At 37.7% G+C, this 24,883-nt stretch overlaps 1 protein-coding gene across 2 annotated transcripts in view; it reads left to right on the top strand.

Annotated features, from left to right (window-relative positions):
• chst10 (carbohydrate sulfotransferase 10) overlaps nucleotides 1-21,172 on the top strand; it is a 143,662-nt gene extending 122,490 nt beyond the window's left edge. The window contains exons 2-6 of one of the 2 annotated variants that reach the window (XM_081394578.1): nucleotides 14,193-14,322; nucleotides 14,470-14,576; nucleotides 14,714-14,948; nucleotides 15,115-15,220; nucleotides 20,037-21,172. In XM_081394578.1, the coding sequence (XP_081250704.1) occupies nucleotides 14,223-14,322; nucleotides 14,470-14,576; nucleotides 14,714-14,948; nucleotides 15,115-15,220; nucleotides 20,037-20,586 (1,098 nt within the window). In that variant the 5' untranslated portion in view covers nucleotides 14,193-14,222 and the 3' untranslated portion in view covers nucleotides 20,587-21,172. The remainder of the gene's footprint in view (nucleotides 1-14,192; nucleotides 14,323-14,469; nucleotides 14,577-14,713; nucleotides 14,949-15,114; nucleotides 15,221-20,036) is intronic. The other variant, XM_081394579.1, reaches the window with a different exon arrangement.
• The last annotated feature ends 3,711 nt before the right edge of the window (nucleotides 21,173-24,883 follow it).

Raw genomic sequence — 24,883 nt, 5'->3', positions numbered from 1 at the left:
TTTTAAATTTAATAATTATTTATAAGTTTAAAAATAGTAATTGTACTATTTAGTCCCATAAAAGTCAAGTCATACATAGGGCTATACTGCCCTCTTGTGTTCAAAATCAGGTAGGCCTATTGTATTTACATAAAAATATACTAGGTATGTGACGGTGAGAATATTTTACCACCGGTTAATCGACGTGTGACACCGCTGGGGGTTTTTGAATCGCAAACTTAAAAACGAAAGTAAAATATTTTCGTCCGCACTGATATTGATAGTGGTTGATAATAATAATAATAATTTGTTACATTTATATAGCGCTTTTTCTGAGACCTCAAAGCGCTTTACATAGATGGGGGGAATCTCCTCAACCACCACCAATGTGCAGCATCCACTTGGATGATGCGACGGCAGCCATATTGCGCCAGAACGCCCACCACACACCAGCTTACTGGTGGAGAGGAGACAGTGATGAAGCCAATCAGTATATCAGTACATGGGGATGATTAGGAGGCCATGATGGATAGAGGCCAAGGGGCAAATTTGGCCAGGATGCCGGGGTTACACCCCTACTCTTTTTCGAAGGACATCCTGGGATTTTTAATGACCACAGAGAGTCAGGACCTCGGTTTAACGTCTCATCCGAAGGACGGTGCTCTTTTGGCAGTATAGTGTCCCCGTCACTACACTGGGGCATTAGGACTCACACAGACCACAGGGTGAGCGGTTGAGCGGGCGTTTCAAATGAATTCCTATGGAAGTAGGAATAAACTGAAAAACGTTCACTCTGTTCTGCTCGTTCCTTGTCGTGGATGCGCACCATGAATGCCCGTGCAGCCATGAGCATTTTAGTTTCATTTTAAAATTAGCGCCCTTCGGGGGGTGGATTGCTTGAAATTATTTTACAAAAGCACAATGTTGTGTTTTATTGCGACAGTACACAAATATAAGTTAACACTTTGCAGTTTGAATGTGGTCCTGTATAATGACGTATGTTTTTATGTGTCCACTGTTCCATCGCGCCCACGCCACACACACACACACACACACACACACGGTTTACTATCTTTGTGGGGACTCTCCATGGACTTAATGGTTTTTATACTTTACAAACTGTATATTCTATCTCCTCACACTAACCCTACCCCTAAACCTACCCATTACAGAAAACTTTCTGCATTTTTTTATATTTCCAAAAAGACTCATTCTGTATGATTTCTAAGCTTGTTTACCCATGGGGACCTCTATTTAGGTCCCCACTGTGACACGAGTCCCCATGAGTCTGTGTGCATTCAGGTTGAAGTCCCCACCGGGATATAAAAACATGAACACACATGCACACACACACACACACACACACACACACACACATTCCAGCATTGCAATCTTGACATCGCAGCCTGTTCATTATAGCCATATATATATATATATATATATATATATATATATATATATATATATATATATATATATATATATATATATATATATATATATATATATAAATATAGCTGCGAGCAGCGATGAAGGGCCAAAGCCGGCGGTACCGCCACCCCGGTGCCTTTAGGTAAAGGCACCGGGGTTGCGGTGCCACCGACTTGGGCCCGTAATCGCTGCTCGCAGCTATATTTTATTATTATTATTATTATTTTGTCAACCTTTTGGGCACTTTTGGGGCCCTTAACATGCTCAAAAACTCTTGAAATTTTGCACACACATCAGAACCTGCGGCCATCAGGGCCGGACTGAAGCTGGTACCCGGGCGTGGCACGGGGGCTCGACAGCGCCCCCTGGAATGGTGTCCGAAAACTTGGTCTATAAATCAAACACGCTTGCATATAATAATATGAAACTCAGTACACATATAGATCTCATCGGGCCGAACAACTTTCGTGCTCTAAGTTTTACACCAGCCCAACAGGAAGTCAACTATTATGGGTTGTTTGAAAAACGCATCCTCTGGAATTTGAAATACTCCTCCTAGAATATTCGTCCAATCACAACCAAACTCGGTGTGCATGAAGTCAAGACATTGAGGATGCTAAATTGCGGACGGATTTTTGATATCTCGAACGGTTTGGCTGTGGCGAGGAAACGAATTTATGGCGATTAATGGGACACAGGAAGTGTGTTATAACTTCTGCATACATTAACTGATCTTGATGAAACTTTCGCAGTGTGTTTGTTGTAAGAGGCCGATCACAAGGATGTGACTATTGTGAGTCAAAGTTATAGCGCCACCAACTGGCAGCAGGAAGTGTGTCACTTTCAAAATGCTTTGAAGTCACCCTCTTAATTTTACACGATTTGTTTCAAACTTTATGTGTATAATGTAAACACACGGCAGATGTAGACCTGTGAAAGGATTATTGATATCTTAGATACTGTTGCCGTGGCAACGCATCAAATTTTAATATTCTTTTCGGATGCGTTTGAGACTCTTAACATGCTTGAAATTGGATGAAACTCGACAGACACATAACACTTATTAGCCAGTAGACATGTGAAAAGTTTCAGAAACGGGCGTGGCAGGGGGGCTCAACAGCGCCCTCTTGAACAGGGTCTGAAAACTTGGTCCATATATCAAACACGCTTGCATGAATTAATATGAAACTCGGTACACATATAGATTTCATGGGGCCGAACAACTTTCCCTCTGTCAAGTTTCACGCCAGCCCAACAGGAAGTCGGCTATTATGGGTTGTTTGGAAAACGCTTGCTGTGGAATGTGATGTACTCCTCCTAGAGAATTCATTCAATCACCTCCAAACTCAGTCAGCATGAAGTCAAGACATTGAGGATGCTAAATTGCGAACGGATTTTTGATATCTCGAACGGTTTGGCTGTGGCGAGGAATCGAATTTATGGCGAGAAAAGAGAAACACGAAGTGGAATAACTTCTGCATACATTAACTGATCTTGATGAAACTTCAGCAGTGTGTTCGTGGTAAGAGGCCGATCAGATCGATGTAGCTATTGTGAGTCAAAGTTATAGCGCCACCAACTGGCAGCAGGAAGTGTGTCACTTTCAACATGCTTTTGACAAAAGTGGGGGGGTTAGTTTTAACTACAGTAAAGAAAAAATAGTTTGTATATTGTTCTCATCAAGCCGGACAACTTTCTAATTTACATTCAATAGCTCTGGCCATCAGGAAGTCAGCTATTTTGGTCTGAATGTGATTTTTTTTGCAAAATCAGCCTCTGAATTTTTAGCCACTCCTCTTAAACTATTTATTTTATTCGTACCAAACTTTTTCAACATGATGAAACTACATTAAATATGCTAAATTGTGAATGGATAATAAATATCTTAAACGGTTTTGCTATGGCGAGGGATTAAAGTAATGTCCAAAAAGGAAACACTAAAAATCTTCTAAAAATGTAATTATATACCATTTATTTCTATATAAAAGTATACAAATATCGAACTAAACCCATTTTATTCTGTTTTTGCAATTCAAGAAGAATGAAAAAGTTAAAACAGGCTATTTAGTGCTATTTGGTTCAACAAAAAAGCAAACATAGGGCTATACTGCCCTCTTGTGTCCAAAAGGACATCAAAATAGTATATAAAACTTTTTACCAGGTAGGCCAATATTGTATTTAAATATACATTTATTAGGTATGTGTCTGAGGATATTTTCCCACCGGTTAATCGACGTGTGACACGAATGGGTGCTTTTAAATCGCTAATATAATAGTGAAAGAAAAATAATGATAATGTTGCACACACAAATCACACACATGTGGGAAAGAATAAACAACACTAAACCGCCATTAGGTGTCGCCAGGCATCCATCTTAATAAGCGAGTCATTGATTCATTCGTTCAAACGATTCGTTCGAATGAGTCGATCATGATTAAGACAGATGTTTATGGATTGATCATTCAATCTTTGAGTCAACCGATTCGTTAAAAATGCTGAATCGTTCAGTTATGAGAAAACACGTGATAAGTGATGGTTCTGCCGTGATCTTTGTTTAACTATTTTCGCTGCTGAAACAGAACAAAAACAGTCAACATTGCATCTAAAATGTAAGTGACTTAATTGTAACTGTTTATTTGTATGAAATCTAGGGGTGGGAGAAAAAAATTATTCTTAGATGCATCGCGATGCGGACGTGGACGATTCTGAATCGATTCACAAATGTCAAAAAATCGATTCTCTAAAAAAATATTTTTCTAATAACGTAATATTGACGGAAGGCAAAAGGCGGAACTCTAAGCGGACGTGCGTGCAGTCTGTGGCGCGCACATAACAGAGAAGTTTCTTCTGCTCACCAACACCAAGGCTGCATATATTTGATTAAAAATACAAACAAAAACAGTAATATTGTAAAATATTATTCCAATTTAAAACAGCTGCTTTCTATTTTAATATATTTTAAACTGTTATTTATTCCTGTGATCAAAGCTGAGTTTTCAGCATCATTACTCCAGTCGTCACTGTTACATGATCCTTCAGAAATTATTCTAATATGATGATTGATACTCAAGAAACATTCATTATTATTTTAAATGTCGAAAACAGTTGTGTACAGTCTTTGATGAATAGAAAGTTCAAAAGAACAGCATTTATCTGAAATCTAAAGCTTTTGTAACGTTAAACACTACCGCTCAAAAGTTTTGGGTTAGTAATAATTAAAATTTTATTTTTGGGGTAAATAAATAAAATAAATCAGTACTTTTATTTATGAAGGATGAGTTAAACTGATCAACAGTTACAGTAAAGACATTTATAATGTTAAAAATATATATATTTGAAATATATGCTGTTCTTTTGAACTAACATTCATCAAAGCATTTTGAAAAAAAAAAATCTGTACACAACTGTTTTCAACATTGAAAATAATAATGAATATTTATTGAGCATCAATCATCATATTAGTATGATTTCTGAAGGATCATGTGACACTGAAGACTGGAGTAATGATGCTGAAAACTCAACTTTGATCACAGAAATGAATTACTATGTAAAATATTTAAAAATTGAAAACAGCTGTTTTAAATTGGAATAATATTTCACAATATTACTGTTTTTGTTTGTATTTTTAATCAATAAATGCAGCCTTGGTGAGCAGAAGAGACTTCTCCTAAAAACATTAAAAATCTTACTGACCCCAAACTTTTGAACAATAATATATATATATATATATATATATATATATATATATATATATATATACATATATATGTATGTGTATGTATGTATATGTATATATATATATATATATATATATATATATATATATATATATATATGTATATATATATATATATATATATATATATATATATATATATATATATATATATATATATATAAATATAGCTGCGAGCAGCGATGGAGGGCCCAAGCCGGCGGTACCGCCACCCCGGTGCCTTTAGGTAACTAAAGGCACCGGGGTTGCGGTGCCACCGGCTTGGGCCCGTAATCGCTGCTCGCAGCTATATTTATTCTTATTTTTCTGTCAACCTTTCGGGCACTTTTGGGGCCTTTAACATGCTCGAAAACTCTTCAAATTTTGCACACGGGTCAGAACCTGCGGCCATCAGGGCCGGGCTGAAGCTGGTACCCGGGCGTGGCAGGGGGGCTCAACAGCGCCCCCTTGAACGGGGTCCGAAAATTGGTCCATAATTCAGACACGCTTGCATGTAATAATATGAAACTCAATACATATATAGATCTCATCGGGCCAAACAACTTTCGTACTTTTACTTTTTACGCCAGCCCAACAGGAAGTCGGCTATTTTGGGTTGTTTGGAAACGCATGCTGTGGAATTTAATGTACTCCTCCTAGGGAATTCATCCATTCGCCTCCAAACTCAGTCAGCATGAAGTCAAGACATTGAGGATGCTAAATTGCGGACAGATTTTTGATATCTCAAACGGTTTGGCCGTGGCGAGGACACAAATTCATGGCGAATAATGGAAACAGGAAGTGTGTTATAACTTCTGCATACATTAACTGATCTTGATTAAACTTCAGCAGTGTGTTCGTTGTAAGAGGCCGATCACATGGATGTGACTATTGTGAGTCAAAGTTATAGCGCCACCAACTGGCAGCAGGAAGTGTGTCCCTTTCAAAATGCTTTAAAATCACCCTCTTATTTTTACCCGATTTGCTTCAAACTTTGTGTATAATGTAAACACACGGCAGATGTAGACCTGTGAAAGGATTGTTGATATCTTTAATAATGTTGCCATGGCAACGCTTCAAACTTTAATATTCTTTTTTGATGCTTTTGAGACTCTTAACATACTTGAAATTGGATGAAACTCGACAGACACATCACATTTATTAGCCCGTAGACATGTGCAAAGTTTCAGAAACGGGCGTGGTGAGGGGCTCACTAGCGCCACCTTTAATCATAAGTGGGGGGGTTAGTTTTATCAACAGCAACAAAACTTGGTATGTGTATTGTTCTCATCAAGACGGACAACTTTCTAATTTACATGAACCATCTCCGACCAACAGGAAGAGAGATATTTTGGTTTGAATGTGGATTTTCTGAATAATTTTCTCTCCCTCTCTCTGTGGCTCTGTGTGTGTTAGGGGAGGGGGGGATTTGACTATTGCTTTTATATTGTTAATCAAGGTTTCAGGGGCTTTTGGGGTCCTTAACGTGCTCAAAAACTCTTGAAACTTTGCACACAAGTCAGAACCCCCTGCCATCAGGGACGGGCTGAAGCTGGTACCCGGGCGTGGCAGGGGGGCTCAACAGCGCCTCTTTGAACGGGGTCCCAAAACTTGGTCCATAGATCAAACACGCTTGCATGAATTAATATGAAACTCGGTACACATATAGATCTCATCGGGCCGAACAACTTTCCCCCGGTCAAGTTTTACGCCAGCCCAACAGGAAGTCGGCTATTATGGGTTGTTTGGAAAACGCTTGCTGTGGAATGCGAAGTACTCCTCCTAGAGAATTCATCCAATCCCCACCAAACTCGGTGTGCATGAAGTCAAGACATTGAGGATGCTAAATTGCGGACGGATTTTTGATATCTCGAATGGTTTGGCCACGGCGAGAAAAGAGAAACACGAAGTGGTATAACTTCTGCATACATTAACTGATCTTGATGAAACTTCACCAGTGTGTTCATGGTAAGAGGCCGATCAGATGGATGTAACTATTGTGAGTCAAAGTTATAGCGCCACCAAGTGGCAGCAGGAAGTGTGTCACTTTCAAAATGCTTTTGACAAAAGTGGGGGGGTTAGTTGTATATACAGTAACAAAAATCAGTATGTACATTGATCTCATCGAGCCGGACAACTTTCTAATTTACAGTAATTAGCTTTGACCAATAGGAAGTCAAATATTAAAGATATAATCAAAATAGTATATACAACTTTTTACCAGGTAGGCCTATATTGTAGTTAAATATAAATTTATTAGGTATATGACTGTGAGGATATTTTTCCACCGGTTAATCGACGTGTGACACGAGCGGTTGCTTTTAAATCATTAATATAAAAGTGAAAGTAATATACGGACGTCCGCACGTCCGCATTGATTCATTCGTTCAAACGATTCGTTTGAATGACTGAGTCATTCATGATTAAGACTTATGTTTATGGATTGATCATTAAATCTTTGAGTCAACCGATTTGTTCAAAATGCTAAATCATTCAGAAATGAGAAAACACATTGATGAGAGATGCGCGTGATGGTTCTGCTGTGATCTTTTTGTTGAACTATTTTCGCTGCTGAAACAGAACAAAAACAGTCAATATTGCATCTAAAATGTAAGTGACTTGATTGTAACTGTTTTTTAACCTGTTGTATGAAATCAATGTCACAGTTTCAATCATGATTGTATTCAGGAAACAGCCTTCTCATCAAGTGAGTTTGCTTTGTATATATTATTTTGTATATATTATTTGTATATATATATAAATATAGCTGCGAGCAGCGATGAAGGGCCAAAGCCGGCGGTACTGCCACCCCAGTGCCTTTAGGTAACTAAAGGCACCGGGGTTGCGGTGCCACCGACTTGGGCCCGTAATCGCTGCTCGCAGCTATATTTATATATATATACAAATAATATATACAAAATAATATATACAAAGCAAACTCACTTGATGAGAAGGCTGTTTCCTGAATACAATCATGATTGAAACTGTGACATTGATTTCATACAACAGGTTAAAAAACAGTTACAATCAAGTCACTTGATTGTAACTACATATATATATTCATAGATGATAATTGTTAACATTAAACCATATGGATTTTTGGGTGATTTACATGTGGTCTCAGCATGAGAGAGGGGGAGTGGGGAAGAGAGGGAGAGATGTGTTCTGAGGTGAGACTTTGCCTCTCAAATGGTGAGTTCAAATGGTAATTTCCAGAGAGGTCCTTTGTCCTCTCAGGGTCTGGTCGCTCTTCAACCAGACTGTCCGGCATTTCCTAATTTCTCAATTCTTACACACGCAATATGGTCAAGAATCATGGATTTATTGAAGTTTGTCACAGAGAAGGTTTGCTTGCAGATTTAGTAGCAGCTAATAGCACAATCAGCCTAGTGAAGAAATACATACTGGCTGTGACACTTTAATTCAAACAGAATTTCAGATTGAGAAGATTAAGTAAAACACTGGGCAGAAAATATATCTTTTTATTAGAAAAGCGCAGTTTGGAGGAATAATTCTCTTGACATCAAGATAACAAAAATGTCTTAAAACATTTTTAGGACAAATAATCAACGGGCAAATATTGTGATGATTATTTTTAATTTATCAAGAGAAGCAGAAATCGTTATTGTGATGAAAATAAGATTAAAGGGTAACTAAACCCTAAACCAACTTTTTTTAGTTAATGATCTGTAAGAATGGGGCTTTATTAGTGCTGTTCATTGATTCGAGTAACTTTTTTGACATTTGGGTATAAAGTGTTTTAATTTTACAATATATGGTGTAAAAACGTCTGAGTGCTGCCCTCTTAAGGTTGAACGGTGGCTACTGCAGTTGAATTTTCCTATTGGATGTTGCGGTGGCAAGTGACGTAAGCGTAGGCAGGTGACGTAAGCAGGTTCCAGCTCACCACTCCCTTCGTACGAGCTCACCACGCCCTTGGTACGAGCTAGCATAGATTTATCTGTATTGTATAGTGGGCAGGAGGGTACTTAGGTGTAGTGTTGCTGGTTGCAACAGGACTGCTGGACTCCATAGCTTTCCAGCAGACTTGGAAATTAGGCGCCAGTGTTTGCATGCACTTGGGCTGGAAGACCGTGAGTGTGAAACCTGCATTTCACGCGGGATTGCTTCTCCAACGCAATAGAGGTAGAAATGGGCTTCTCCACACAGCTCGCGCTGAAAAGCGACGCAGTGCAAAACGCTGCTACTCCTGCATGGACTCCACCACCGCAGCGGCGCCTTGATGTGAGTGATCATATATATTTTACTTTACGTCGTCTTGCGACCCTGTGAGCAAACTCTCCATTTTAGAGTCTGACAGCAGGTCTCAGGTGCACGCCCCCCTGCTCACGGTTCGTCCCCTCTATCTCCGCTGGGGTCTGCCCACTTTTCTAGCATTTTTCAAATATTGCCAGTGGGTGGAGTCAGGCTCTGACCAGGGGTTTAGTCAGGGTCGGCGCCACGAGGGGGCGCCAGGGGGCCTGGCCTGGCCACCTAGGTTACTGTGCCCCCTCACCTCTGGTCAGCACACCACCCTGCCTCGGAGTGCGATTTCATCCGTTGAGACTCAGCAACAGGCATGGTGACGGTTCCACTGTGCCCTCTTATTCCTGACATATAATTAACTACATATCGTCGCTGTCGCCTGTCAGGTGGAAGCCTCGTATGTCAAATTTGGTCAATTTCATTTTTTTTTTTTTTACAAATCGATGCTATTGGTCAGTCCAATAGCATCGAGGTTAATAATTTTTACAAATTATTAACCAATCTAAAGTGTTGAAAATAGCTTGAGAGCAAATCTCTTAACTCCATTGGACACTACAACTGTCTGAGAATCCTCGTAACTCCACCTCGGCATTTTGTCTCCTCAGGATTGAAAGTAACAACGATTAAGAAGTCCTCGTCGAGCAACACGTAAAGCAAGCCTTAACTCTGATTTTATCTGTGTTAAACTATGATATCAGTTATTGATGTATTTTAAATGTCTACTTATTACTAGGCTTATTATTACTAGGCGTATTATACGTGTGCATTGAAGTTTTAAAATGTATATAATATAATACTTGAATTAAATGTTTTGGATACCAGCATTAAATTATTGTTTTTATTATTATTTTACTGACTCGAAGTTGGCACTGTGCATGTAAAATACCCCAAGCAGCAAGGTTTTTATTTATGGGAGAAAAAAGGTAGGTCTACTGGTCTAATTTCCGCCTATTAGACAGCCTAACGTTAGTCAGCTCATCGTTTTTTGTTCTGCTTCACTTATAGCTCTTAAACCTTTAAAATGGAGTTTAGGAAGATGTATGTAACCACAGTCGTTAGCTTTGGTTAACTACTGCCTTTTCTCTTGTCAAAAGGCTCAACGCGACCGCTGACTTTGTTTGCGTGCAGATTAATTTCCGCCTATTTTAGACAGCCTAGTATTTTGGTATTGCATGCATCACTCATATCTCTTAAATGTTTAAAATGGAGTTTAGGAAGATGTATGTAACCACAATCATTAGATTTGAATGGCTCTTAAAGCCTTATCTCTTGTCAAAAGGCTCAACGCGACCGCAGACTTTGATGAACACTGCTGGCAGCAGCGACGTCTGTGTCCGGCCGTTCTTATCAACAATGACAGCGTAAATTAACCTCGTATCTCCCTGCTCCCAAGTCATAAATCTCGTAACTCCGATTAAACATGATTTGGGGGAAATGTTGTGTTAATGTTGGTACACAATAGGATAGCAATATAAGGTAGGCTATAATACCAACTTTAACAATACAATGTTTAATAACTCAAAAAATATGCCGTTTTTTTATGGATACGAGATACGAGGATTCCGCCCGACAGCGACGATATAAGGCCTATTTAATATATATATATATATATATATATATAGTTTTACTAGAATAAAATCAGCTTTGCAACTTTGCATTTTCACTCGCGACAGGCGATTAAATAAATTATGTCACTAGCAGCTTGTATGTAATTGATTGAAATATGACTGTACGTCATGACGTTAAGTATTTTTTTTTCAGTCAACTTCTACTCTTTATTCATAATAATCTGTATTCGTCTCAAACACCTAACGTGCTTGATCATTCAAGCAATCATGGATTTATAGAGGTTGTTGTTGTTGTTTTAATTAAAAGTGGGTGTATTATTATTATTGAGGGTGGGAGAGGTATGCCCCCCCAGTGACACAACAAGGCCCCCTCGTTCCGTATGTTCTGGCGCCGACCCTGGGTTTAGTTACCCTTTAATCGTGCAGCCCTAACAATAGCAATGGAACAAAACAATCGTAAAGTAGGCTACATGTCAGATGATCTGTGCATTAAGTCTTAGTGTAAATGCAAAATAATAGACCCAATTTGCCCAAAGACTGTAATTTCTTTAAAATCTGTGCCAGTTATGGTGGGTTTTGTGTAAGCGGATCCAGTGTTGGGGGTAACGAGTTACAAAGTAACGGATTACAGTAACGATATTACTTTTTTGGTTAACGAAGTAAAGTAACACATTACACTAAAAATATCGGTAACTACACTACTTTACTAGACTATAGGAACGCACTTTCCTGCGTTACCCAAGCCTGCATGTAAAGCTCTGATCTGTTTAAGTGGTGTGTGTGTGTGTGTGTGTGTGTGTGTGTGTGTGTGTGTGCTTGCACCATTGTCATAGAGATCGATTTGAGTGACGTAGCTGCTGGTGCAAAGAGGAGCGGGAAATGGAGACGGAGACAGAGACAGGGGGTTTTCGGCCAGTGGCGATATTCACATTACTTTCAGTTTATTGCTCGAAAGGGCAAAAATGTTCGCGTGAAATGCACTCTATGCCCAGGCAGCAAGTACTGGCCATCGGGACTACCGGGAGATTCCCAGTGGGCTGACGTGCCTTTTGGGCCAACATCTCATACTTTTTTCTTTTTCTGTTTTTTGTCTTAACGGACCATAAAACATTCGTTTTGCTTAATTGGCAGTGCTGGGTTGCTAACTAATGCTGCATTACACCGGTACGCACTTAAGTGCGTACCGGTGTAATGCAGCATTAGTTAAAAAAAGTCTGCGTCAGTTTTTTTTCCTGATAGCTGACCGGCCCATGAAACACCTTGGCCCATTGGATCTTTTCTTGAATGACACTGGGCTGGTCCAATCACATCTTTAAACACCTCCCCCTTTGGGCTTTGAGCGAGCTAGCGTGCATTGAGTCAGTGTGTATCTGTCAAAATAGTCTGAGATATGGAGAAGAAACGCAAGGAATGTGCAGAGAAATAGCGTGAAAAATAGACACAGGCCCTTTGAGCAGACGCTGTAAAATGTGTCAAAATGTTTTCTGCAGCAGCATGACCTTCATCAGCTCCTGTGGCTGATGATGAGGATAGTGAGGAGGATCAGGACAGAGATGAGAAAGTGTAGAGCCTGCAGTAAGCAGAACTAACAGTTACTTTCAAAACACTTAGGCTATGTCATGAGTGTAGGAACCCATTACCCAGTAACGCATTATTTCCACATCTGCATAGTTGACGATTACCGTAATTTACTATAAATTTAATGAGACGCGTTTGTAAACCATGTTTTCCGCCAAAAGCTTGATGCAGTTTCCGTCAAAATAAAAGATCATGTGCTTATATCTTTTTCAAGTATAGAAATTAGTACAAAACTAATTATGAAAGTTTCCTTTATTTTTCAGTGCATTTGTTTTACAATATATGTCTATTAGTGTGCTATTATTATTATGGCCAAAATGCCAGGGCCGATTTTTTTTGTCCCAGTCCAGCCCTGATTATGTGTCTACCACCGCGGACATTTGTCCTTTATCCTGTTGTTTGTGGATTTTACAGTGAGGCATATTTCTTTGTGCAGACATGGATATTGTTCTTTCATATGGTTTTACATGCCATTTTGTATAGGCTACATTTATAAACACTATGCGGACAGGCTAAGTGATGATAGGGCTATAATGTTTGTCCGTATCTACAGGGTAAATTAAGAAATGGGAAAGTAAAGGAATAAGTAGTGAGGTTACTTTTCATATGCAGTAACTAGTAAAGTAATCTCATTACAATTTACAGAAGTAACTAGTAACTAATTACTTTTTTTCAGTAACTACCCCAACACTGAGCGGATCCACAACAGCTCTGGCACATATACGCTCTGTTGTTATGCATCAGCATCATTGTTCTGCATTCTTATTGGTATGGGGGATTTCATGCGCAAGGAAAGCTGTTCGTGGATTGTTCGCCCAAGTGGGAAAATGTGCTGTTGCTGGCAGATCTCGATCACCATAAATCATATTTTATTTGACAAAAAAAAAAAAAAAAAAAAAAAGTTATACTAAATCAGATGGAAAAAAAAAATGTCATGTTTAATGTCAACTTAAACTATTTTAATAATATTTCATGTTCTCCATAGAGAAAACAAACGAAAACGTGTAAACTGTTAAAGATCGACTTTACTTTAAGGAGACTTACTGGTTCTAAAACACGGCTCAGTGGTTCATGTAGGTTGTCTACAAACCGGAAGGTTGGACCTGGACCAAGTGTCGAGGTGTCCATGAGCAAGACACTCAACCCGACGAGCTGGATTACGCCTTGCATGGCTGACACCGCCGTCGGTGTATGAATGAGTGAGTGAATGGGTGAATGTCAGGCTATGTAAAGCGCTTTGGTGGCCATAGGTCTGTGAAAGCGCTATATAAATGCAGCCCATTTACCATTATATGTGTGTGTACTGTGTATAATTATTTTGTATATAAATAGGCTACACACACATGCATGTATATATTTAAGAAAAATGTGTTATTTATATATAAAATATTTATATAAATATAAAAAATTATATATATATATATATAATATAATTATACACAGTACACACATATATATTATGTAAACACAAACTTTTATTTTGGATGCGGTTAATCGTTGCCCATCACTACTTAAAATACTTTTGCATGTTTTAGGAATTGAAAAGATGGATGCTGTGTTAATTACGTTAATTATTTTTAATATGTTCAATGCCAAATAGTAATCATAAATAGTAACTCATTATTTTCTAAACTGAAATATGTTTTTATTGTAGGACTTTTTTTTGCCTGTCCATGTGCCAATAATGCGTCGTCATTGGTTGCTGGTTGGTGCTTGTGGCTGGGTGCTACTCATCCTTATGTTCGTCAGCAAGTTCATCAACTTCAGCTTCAGAATACCAGGTGGTATGTGTTTATCACATTATGTCAGCATTTCCGTGTAGAGAAATTGGTTTAAAGTGTCTACCTTTGTTGCATTTGTCATTTAAAAAGTCACTGTTATGTTCACTGCCCATAAGACACTCTGACAGTTTCCCCTTAATATATTTTCAGACTTTGCGGGGAGGACAGACATGTTTGTTTGGACCATGCCTTCTGTTACGACGAAACTCCCTTCTGTCCAGTGGCCAGACAAGGGAGCATCACAGCCATATATATTGGTGAATCAGTTTGTCTGTGTACATTGGGTTCACTTATTTGCTTTATTCAAAAACAACTTGAATTGTTCATTGTTATATATGATCTGTTTTTGGGTGTCATGTATATGTGCATGTGTGTTGATTGTGTTGTGACTTAGTCCTCAGTTAGTCCCTCTGTGGTGGAGCCCATAGACTGGCAGTCCGTGAATGAGAAGCGTTTGGAGCTGTTAACAACTGTTTGCAGAAATTCATCTCTTTGGAACCTCACCCACACAACTGTGGGCAAGTTTGTCTTGGACCGCATTTTTGTGTGTGACAAGCACAAGATTCTCTTCTGTCAGACACCCAAAGTTGGAAACACACAGTGGAAGAAGGTTCTAATTGTCCTCAATGGTGAGAAATGTCTTCAGGTTAAGTAACTTGTACATTTGATAAATCAAAAATTAACCATAATAAACCAAATTAGACCTTCAAAATTACCCTAATTCAGCATCCTATTTTAGGCATATTAGAAAAACTATATATCTTTCTTGAACTTCAACATTTTTTTGTGTTTCAGGAAAGTTCTCGAAGGTTGAAGCTATTCCAGAGAACATGGTTCATGACCATGAAAGAAATGGCTTACCTCGCCTGTCCTCTATGACTGACACAGAAATCCATCAAAGGTTTACATAAGTTCACCTTACAAAAAATTATTGTTTCTTGATCCCTTGTTTTACTAAACAGGGATCAACAATCAACATTATTATTGATTGACTGATTAGCTGGCCAGTCGGGTTAGTAGTTTAGATTCCAACATTTTCAGTGGGCTTGGCAAAAAAGAATCATCAGTTTTCATTTTTAGCTATTTTTTTTCTAGAAATATTTTTATGCTACGTTTTCATTACAATGTTTGTTCATTTAACAAAATATCACATTTTAGTTGTCTAAGAAAAGAGCATTTTCAACAAGATGGCTAAAATGTAGCCACATAAATTTCTCACACTTTTGCTGAAAAAGGCTGTGTATTTTTTAACACATTTTTACTGATGCATCCAACTAGCCTGAAACTGTCTGTTTCTTACACTGGCTCCAGACCAGTGGGCAATCCTTATTGTTGAGCCCTACTAAACTTTACCGGGTAACACTTTATAATAATGGTCCGTCATTAATAAGTAACTATGCAGGAAGTAATGAAGGACTAATGAGTAGTTCTACATTAACACTTCAGCTACTACTATTAACTGATAAAGAATCAAGCTTAACTAATCAGTAAGTAATATAAACTTTTTTTTTAATATAAAGGAGATTATTCCTTATTAGGTAATCAATAATTACTTAATGAGATTAGCTTCATTAACATCTATTAACTAACTGACAAATTATAAAGAACATTAACGTGTGTCTGAGACGTAATCAGTCATATTTTTTGCCACACTAATGGTCCAGATCACAAGTAGTCCTTGAAGAGTGACTAGTTAACACTTGAGTAAGCAGTGATGAATTTTATGACCACGTTGAAGGTAAAAAAAGATAATTGCTAACGTCTCAGACACGATAATGTTGTGATTAGTAATTAATTAGTAATTCTTTATAAGTTGTCATAATTACTTATTAGTTCTTAATGATGCCAATCTCATTAAGTAACTATTGATTACCTAATAAGGAACTATCTTAGTCCTAAATTCGATATTACTTACTGATTAGTTAATATTGTTTCCATAATAGTAGTAGCTGAAGTGTTAATGTAGAACTACTCATAAGTCCTTCATTACTTCCTGCATAGTTACTTATTAATGACGGACCATTATTCTAAAGTATTACCCTTTACCGAACTAAGAAAAACAATTGGTACAAAACAAAATACTGGTCTGCAAACCTAAATTGTGTGTACATACAAATGAATTACCTACATTTTGGTGCAATATCCTGCTGCTACCTTTTTCTCACAGATTTGTGTTCTTTTTCTCATTATGCACTGCCAGATATAGTGGCATGACTAGACTTGTGTCAACTTCATCAGCTGTACAATTTGTCCACAATAGGCTGATATAGACTTTCTTTTGAAGAACACAAAAGATGATATTTTGAAGAACGTTTGGGGTCCAAACAACATTGGACCCCATTTACTTTCATTGTATTGTTACTTTTCATTGTAAAAATACACTGAGACATTTGTCAAAATATAACAAAATTCAGTCAGGAAACTCTAAATGGCATAAGCTGGTCTTTGACATGTAATTTGCTAGCAATTATTTTGAATACTGCATGGTGTAAGCTGATTTGCCTCTGACCTATCTGCAGCCAATGAGCTATACTAGCTCACATTTAAAGTTAAAATTTGATTCAGTGTTTGCTGAAGAGGGCCCTGGCTGCAGACTGTAGCACAATGACTGTCAGTGATTTCTGCATGCGCAGAACTGTGAATTACATTACATTATCAGTAGGCACTAACAATATATATTAGTAGATCTTATTAAATGGCAAATTAAACCCAATGTACTATTGAAATTGATTTCTGGACATTGTAATGTTATTTTTTTTTTCCGAAAATTGTTATTGTACACATACAGTGGGGAGAACAAGTATTTGATACACTGCCGATTTTGCAGGTTTTCCCACTTACAAAGCATGTAGAAGTCATTTTTATCATAGGTACTCTTCAACTGTGAGTGACGGAATCTAAAACAAAAATCCAGAAAATCACATTGTATAATTTTTAAGTAATTAATTTGCATTTTATTGCATGACATAAGTATTTGATACATCAGAAAAGCAGAACTTAATATCTGGTACAGAAACCTTTGTTTGCAATTACAGAGATCATACGTTTCCTGTAGTTCTTGACCAGGTTTGCACACACTGCAGCAGGGATTTTGGCCCACTCCTCCATACAGACCTTCTCCAGATCCTTCAGGTTTCGCTGGGCAATACGGACTTTCAGCTCCCTCCAAAGATTTTCTATTGAGTTCAGGTCTGGATACTGGCTTGGCCACTCCAGGACCTTGGGATGCTTCTTACAGAGCCACTCCTTAGTTGCCCTGGCTGTGTGTTTCGGGTCGTTGTCATGCTGGAAGACCCAGACACGACCCATCTTCAATGCTCTTACTGAGGGAAGGAGGTTGTTGGCCAAGATCTTGCGATACATGGCCCCATCCATCCTCCCCTCAATACGGTGCAGTCGTCCTGTCCCCTTTGCAGAAAAGCATCCACAAAGAATGATGTTTCCACCTCCATGCTTCACGGTTGGGATGGTGTTCTTGGGGTTGTACTCATCCTTCTTCTTCCTCCAAACACGGCGAGTGGAGTTTAGACCAAAAAGCTCTATTTTTGTCTCATCAGACCACGTGACCTTCTCCCATTCCTCCTCTGGATCATCCAGATGGTCATTGGCAAACTTCAGACGGGCCTGGACATGCGCTGGCTTGAGCAGGGGGACCTTGCGTGTGCTGCAGGATTTTAATCCATGACGACGTAGTGTGTTACTAATGTTTTTCTTTGAGACTGTGGTCCCAGCTCTCTTCAGGTCATTGACCAGGTCCTGCCGTGTAGTTCTGGGCTGATCCCTCACCTTCCTCATGATCATTGATGTCCCATGAAGTGAGATCTTGCATGGTGCCCCAGACCAAGGGAGATTGACCATCATCTTGAACTTCTTCCATTTTCTAATAATTGTGCCAACAGTTGTTGCCTTCTCACCAAGCTGCTTGCCTATTGTCCTGTAGCCCATCCCAGCCTTGTGCAGGTCTACAATTTTATCCCTGATTTCCTTAACACAGCTCTCTGGTCTTGGCCATTGTGGAGAGGTTGGAGTCTGTTTGATTGAGTGTGTGGGCAGGTGTCTTTTATACAGGTAACGAGTTCAAACAGGTGCAGTTAATTAGGGGTGGGGGAAAAAATCGATTCTTAGATGAATCGCGATTCGGGACGTGGACGATTCTGAATCGATTCACAAATGTCAAAAATCGATTTTCTAAAAAAAAAAAAATTCTAATAACGTAACATTGAAGGAACGCAAAAGGCGGAACTCTGAAGTGGACGTGCACGTGCGCGGACAGTCTGTGGCGTGCACATAACAGAGACGCGCACATAACGGACGCATGATGGCTAAGCGCCAAATGTGCAATGCCAGTCACAAAAAGTTACATTTTGACTGTAAGTTACTCTCTGCAGATGTTCATTCACTTCCTTTGTATAAGCTGTTTTTGATTGTGGTATACAGCAAACATTTCAAGTCACTCTTTATTATTTAGTTGTTTACTATAAGTCAAGAGCGACTTTGTATGTTACTAATTATTCAGAATATGCATAAGTCCACAAGCATTAAACGTTATGATAGCTTCTGGTACATAATTCTATATTTTTGAACGAAAACTGTTTGTGAATTTGCTACAGCAAAATGTTTTTTTTTTTTTTTTATGAAGGATTATATTGCTAATTGGAAATAACAAGAGGATGTTGGTTAGAAGTCTATTATTAAATGCTACTATGCTAGAGATTCAGAATATGCTGAAGTTTTTATTAATTTACTACAAGTATGCTGCTAGTACAGGCACACGTTTATTTTCCTGTTGGTTCTCAGCAATGTTGGGACATATGCTGGCAAATGTAACCTTACAGTTGACTTGCCAAATCACTTCCATTTGTTTTATTAATAAAATTAATATAGGAAGTATTAGAAGTAAGTTCGTTATGGGTCATCATAAATACTTTGCTTTAAAAGTACCAAGTAAAAACATTTTTTCAATGTTTTTGATAAAAGGCACTTCCCTGAGAATTGAACTTAATAAATGTGAAAAAGAAACTTTAATGTCTGTCATTATGTTTGTCATTCTGTATAGCAAAGCAGATGAGAGTAGATCATGATCAGAAACCTGATTAGAAATCATTATGAATAAAATCGAATTGTTTTGAATCGAAAATCTTTTTGAATCGAAAATCGATTTTGAATCGAATCGTGGCCTCAAGAATCGGAATCGAATCGAATCGTGAGATGGTAAAAGATTCCCACCCCTACAGTTAATACAGGTAATGAGTGGAGAACAGGAGGGCTTCTTAAAGAAAAACTAACAGGTCTGCGAGAGACGGAATTCTTACTGGTTGGTAGGTGATCAAATACTTATGTGATGCAATAAAATGCAAATTAATTATTTAAAAATCATACAATGTGATTTTCTTGATTTTTGTTTTAGATTCCGTCTCACAGTTGAAGTGTACCTATGATAAAAGTTACAGACCTCTACATGCTTTGTAAGTAGGAAAACCTGCAAAATCGGCAGTGTATCAAATACTTGTTCTCCCCACTGTATACAGTATATCTTAGCATTCTATAGCAACCTCCTCCCTCCCACACACTTGTCCCACCCACTTTTTAAAACAAAATTACACCACTGGTTGGAGATGTGTGTTCGGAAACTAATGGCAAGTAATATTGTGGCATGTTTTGTTACATGTCTGATAAGATACTGTTATCCTGAAATTGTGTTATTTTTTGGTTCACAGATTGAATACCTATTTCAAGTTTTTTATTGTCAGAGACCCATTTGAGCGCCTCATATCTGCGTTCAAGGACAAGTTTGTGAAGAACCCAAGATTTGAACCCTGGTACAAACATGACATTGCCCCAGCCATCATTCGCAAATATCGCAAAAGTCACCGTGATGATGGTGAAAGTGTGGGTCTTCAGTTTGAAGACTTTGTTCGGTACTTAGGTGACAAGCCAGGAAGACAGCACTTGGACAGGCAGTTTGGTGACCACATTATTCACTGGCTGACATATGCTGAGCTGTGTGCTCCTTGTGATATTTCCTACAATGTCGTGGGACATCATGAGACTCTGGAGTTTGATGCTCCTTATATTCTAAAAGCTGCTGGTATTGCTGACCTGGTGTCATACCCCAATATCCCACCAGGGATAACCCGCTACAATCGCACCAAGGTGGAACGCTATTTTACTGGAATCAGCCAACGAGATGTTCATCGCCTCTATGCTCACTACCAGGGAGATTTCAGCCTGTTTGATTACCAGAGACCTGCCTTCTTATTGGACTAATGTAGAGATGTCCTGATATTTTTAGCCTATTTTTTTATGGATCTCATGGACCTTTTAGCTTACTGATAAAAATGTGGTTGCCTCAAAAATAGAACTCAATTGCCTGCCCTACATGATGGAGTATATATTATTCTTTTGCACTTATCTGAGACATAATTGGTTACTTTACACATACAAATATATATGTATTTACATGATGTTTGGATTTGGCTTGGTCAGGGATCTGCACTAGTGGGTAACTTCAACCATAAATTACTAGGATCCAACAGTGCAACCGTAAAGTTTATTGTTCTGTTTTGTCTTTAGTTTATGTTTTTACTACTTGTCACTGGTTTTTGAGTCTAAACTTGATGGTAATTTCTGTATTTGCCATATAATTAAGTGCCATAATATTAATCAGAAAAGTTTTATGGTTTTCTTTAACTGATTTCAGACAAAATATATACTATTATATTATAAAATAGAATTTAAAAAAGTTAAGTTAAAATGTTGACCATATTTTTGGACACCTTGTGAGTTTTTTTCTTTTTCTTTTTTAATACCAGTTTACCTATAGACTCACATACCAAAATAAAGTGTCCTCTCTATCACCTCTCCATTAATAATAATAATCATTAATAATAACATCAAGAATGTTCAAACCTTTTTATTCTTAAAGTATGGTAGTACTTATAATCTTATAATTTTGATCTTAATGTTCATTTTCATTTTCATTCTCTATAATAGATCAGCCTTTATCTAGAAACTAACCTTATATACACTATCAGTGTTAGAATATACTCTTCCAATATGTTTCTATTTTACAAAGCTACCTTTAAATCAGATTATGACTTGCAGAATAGCTCAACGCCATGATAAAAGTAATTTTTGGTGGGCAAATGTTTATCCCCAGTATGAATATGTAGATCCATAGGAATGCACTGTTGCTGTGGAGAATTTTGTGCTCAATATTTGCATATAGTGATATTATACAAATATTCTAGGTTCAATTCATTATGATTTGGGATATAGTGATCTTAGAAGAAAAAAAAAATTCTTTAATTTTAAAGTGCACTTTAATGAACTTTTACCTATCAATAAAAAGGTAAAAGTTGAACTTACAGGTTCTATAAAAATCCCTTGGTATTTGGCAGTTTAAAAAAAAAAAAAAACTTTCTTGTGGTCAAAAGGGTTCATATTAGAACCTGGCCTACTGTCAACCTGTATGAACCTTTTTTAAAATTGACTGTAGAGATGGATTTTGTAATTATGTGAGTCCTGTGGTCAACATGTTGATCATGCACAAGAATGGAACTTTACATTTTTTTACAGCTTCAAAATCAAGCCTTCAACTTTACACATCTTATAATTCCCCTACTAGCATTGGGTTTATATACAAAATATTGGCAAATAATCACTTTTACATTTTACTTTGAAACAAAATCTTCCGCCATGGTCTTGTCAGTCAGCTCCTCACTCTCGTGATAAATGAAATCGGTTGGTGCCGAGGTGGGCAAGTGATGTAATGAATAAATAATCACCGACTATTAAAGCAAGCCTAGTGTCCACCTTAGAGATAATTAATCACTATATTTAATAATGAAACCATCAATATATATATATATATATATATATATATATATATATATATATATATATATATATATATATATATATATATATATATATATAGTAAAATATTTATTATTGCTACTGTAAAGCTTAATTAAATTATTATGGGATCTCATCCAATGCTTTCTTGAAGAGTCTACTTTTTAAAATAGTTTTGTTTCTGTATTTTTAAAATGAATATATTTTAATGACAGTATATTTGTTGAACAATTTATATTTATAAAACTTTTCACAGTACTGTAGCTTTGCAGGTAAGTTTCTTCAAGTGTCTTGGAGACGTTGGCGCAGTTTTGGATTTAGTCTGTCTCAGTTTTTTCTGTTTCTTCATATAATCCCAGATGGACTCAATAATGGTGAGATCACCATTATTATCAAGCCTCTGAGAATTAATCACAAGAACGCTGCCAAGAATTGACTTAAAGAGTAAAACAATTCTTGGCTCAAAGCTGCACTTAAAAGTTAGTTATCAAGCATCTCAGTCGTAACTTAAGTGAAGTGTAGGACTAAATCTTAAGTGTCAGTCTTCGAGATGATTCACAACACTTTTCTGTGCCACAAAATAGATTTTGGATGACGACATAGGCATGGACCAATCACTGAATAGATTTCCTTATTTAAGAATATTTTCAGATAAATTCACATTGAATGGTGAATTCCTAAGAGGAGTTTACATTCAACACACATTTGACAATAAATAATTTTCAAGAGTATAGATTATGATATACACATTGGAAATGAAGGATAAACACGTTTTCCACCATGTCTTAAAGGGTTAGTTCACCCAAAAATGAAAATTCTGTCAGTAATTACTCACCCTCATGTAGTTCCAACCCCGTAAGACAGGGATAGACAACTCTGGTCCTGGAGGGCCACTGTCCTGCAGAGTTTAGCTTCAGCCCTGATAAAACCCCACCTGCCTGTATCTATTTAGTAATCCTGAAAACATTGATTGCCTTGTTCAGGTGTGTTTAATTAGGGTTGGAGCTAAACTCTGCAGGACAGTGGCCCTCCAGGACCGGAGTTGTCTATCCCTGCCGTAAGACCTTCGTTCATCTTCGGAACACAAATGAAGATATTTTTGATTAAATCTGAGAGCTGGATCACTTCTCCATAGGCTTCTTAGGCATTATAACTTGCTGGCGACGAGAATACTTTTTGTGCGCAAAAAACTAACAAAAATAACGATTTTATTCCACTGTTCATTTCCTTCTCTCTGGGCCTCGAGTTTTTTCATGTAGTATAACTGCCTTAGAAGCCTATGGAGGAGTGATCCAGCTCTCAGATTTAATCAAAAATATCTTAATTTGTGTTCCGAAGATGAACGAAGGTCTTACGGGGTTGGAACAACATGAGGGTGAGTAATTACTGACAGAATTTTCATTTTTGGGTGAACTAACCCTTTAATTACACATTTTAAACAGGTGTGCTGTTAACTGACATGCCTACACATATAGCCTAGATTTTATGATATAATCAGCCACCATGGATTCCCCAAAAAAGAAAAACTAACTGGCGGGAGGAAGAAGCGCCACTGCTTGCTGAATTAGTCGAACAGCAGAAACATGTTATAAAAGGCAAGTTCAGCCCAACATTAACCAGCGCTGACAAAGATAATGTCTGCTCTGTCCAAACGATACCGTTTGATTAACTGCTCGTCATCAGAAACATTCTTCCTCTCCTGAAAGATTGGGGCACATCTCTGTCTCCTCAGTGCCATCACAAGCCCCTACTGGCAACTCCTAACCACTTGAGAAACCTTTCGAGTTGTCTTAAATAACTGGGGGAGTAAGAGTGATTCTTAGCTTTAAGAAATTTGATAACTTATTTTTATATTTAAGTTTGAAAGTAGGAGGTAAATTTCATGAATTCTCAGCACTTAAGACTAAAATGGCACTTTGAGAAGCTTGTTAAATACGGGCCCTGTGCCCGTATTTATCAAGCCTTTGAGAATTACTCACAAGAACACTGCTAAGAATGGAGTAAAAAAAATTCTTGCCTCAAAGCTGCACTTAAAAGTTAGTTATCAAACATCTCAGTCGTAATTTAAGAGAAGTGTAGGACTAAATCTTAAGTGTCAGGCTGATGATTCACAACACTTTGTTGTGCCACAAACAGGATTTTGGAGGTCGACATAGGCATGGACCAATCACTGAATAGATTTCCTTATTTAAGAATATTCTCAGATAAATTCACATTGAATGATGAAATTCCTAAGAGGAGTCTACATTCAACAGACATTTGACAATAAATAATTTTCAAAAGAATACATTATGATGTAAAATAATATAGGGTTCATAGACAATTGGAAAAGATTTTGGGGCAGACCTGAACTGTTGAAAAGAGATGGTATTCATCCCTCCTGGGATGGTGCCGCTCTTCTCTCTAGTAATAGGCTAGTTGCACGTGGACGCCATGTTGGATTTCCGATCAGCGAGTGTGGGGGTAGACACTTCCGGTTTCGCATTACACCCGGTGCAGGGAGCTGGAGAAAGCCGAAAATTATCTCTTATACACTGTAAACCCAGATTTTGATTCAACTCAAAGAGTTGAGTTCATATTACTTAAATGTGTCTAATTTATTGACATTACTTGTTAATCCTTATTAAGCTGAACTTTTTCGTGTCCTTTCTTATTGTAATTGAGTTTTTAAGTACAATCAGTAGTTTCTACTCAAACAAACGGAGTT

The sequence above is a fragment of the Scardinius erythrophthalmus genome (genome assembly GCF_964197995.2).
Source record: "Scardinius erythrophthalmus genome assembly, contig: HAP1_SCAFFOLD_43, whole genome shotgun sequence".
In the NCBI taxonomy this organism is placed as follows: domain Eukaryota; kingdom Metazoa; phylum Chordata; class Actinopteri; order Cypriniformes; family Leuciscidae; genus Scardinius; species Scardinius erythrophthalmus.
The sequence above is the reverse complement of the archived record's forward strand: the minus strand, read 5'-3'. Positions and strand labels throughout refer to the sequence as shown.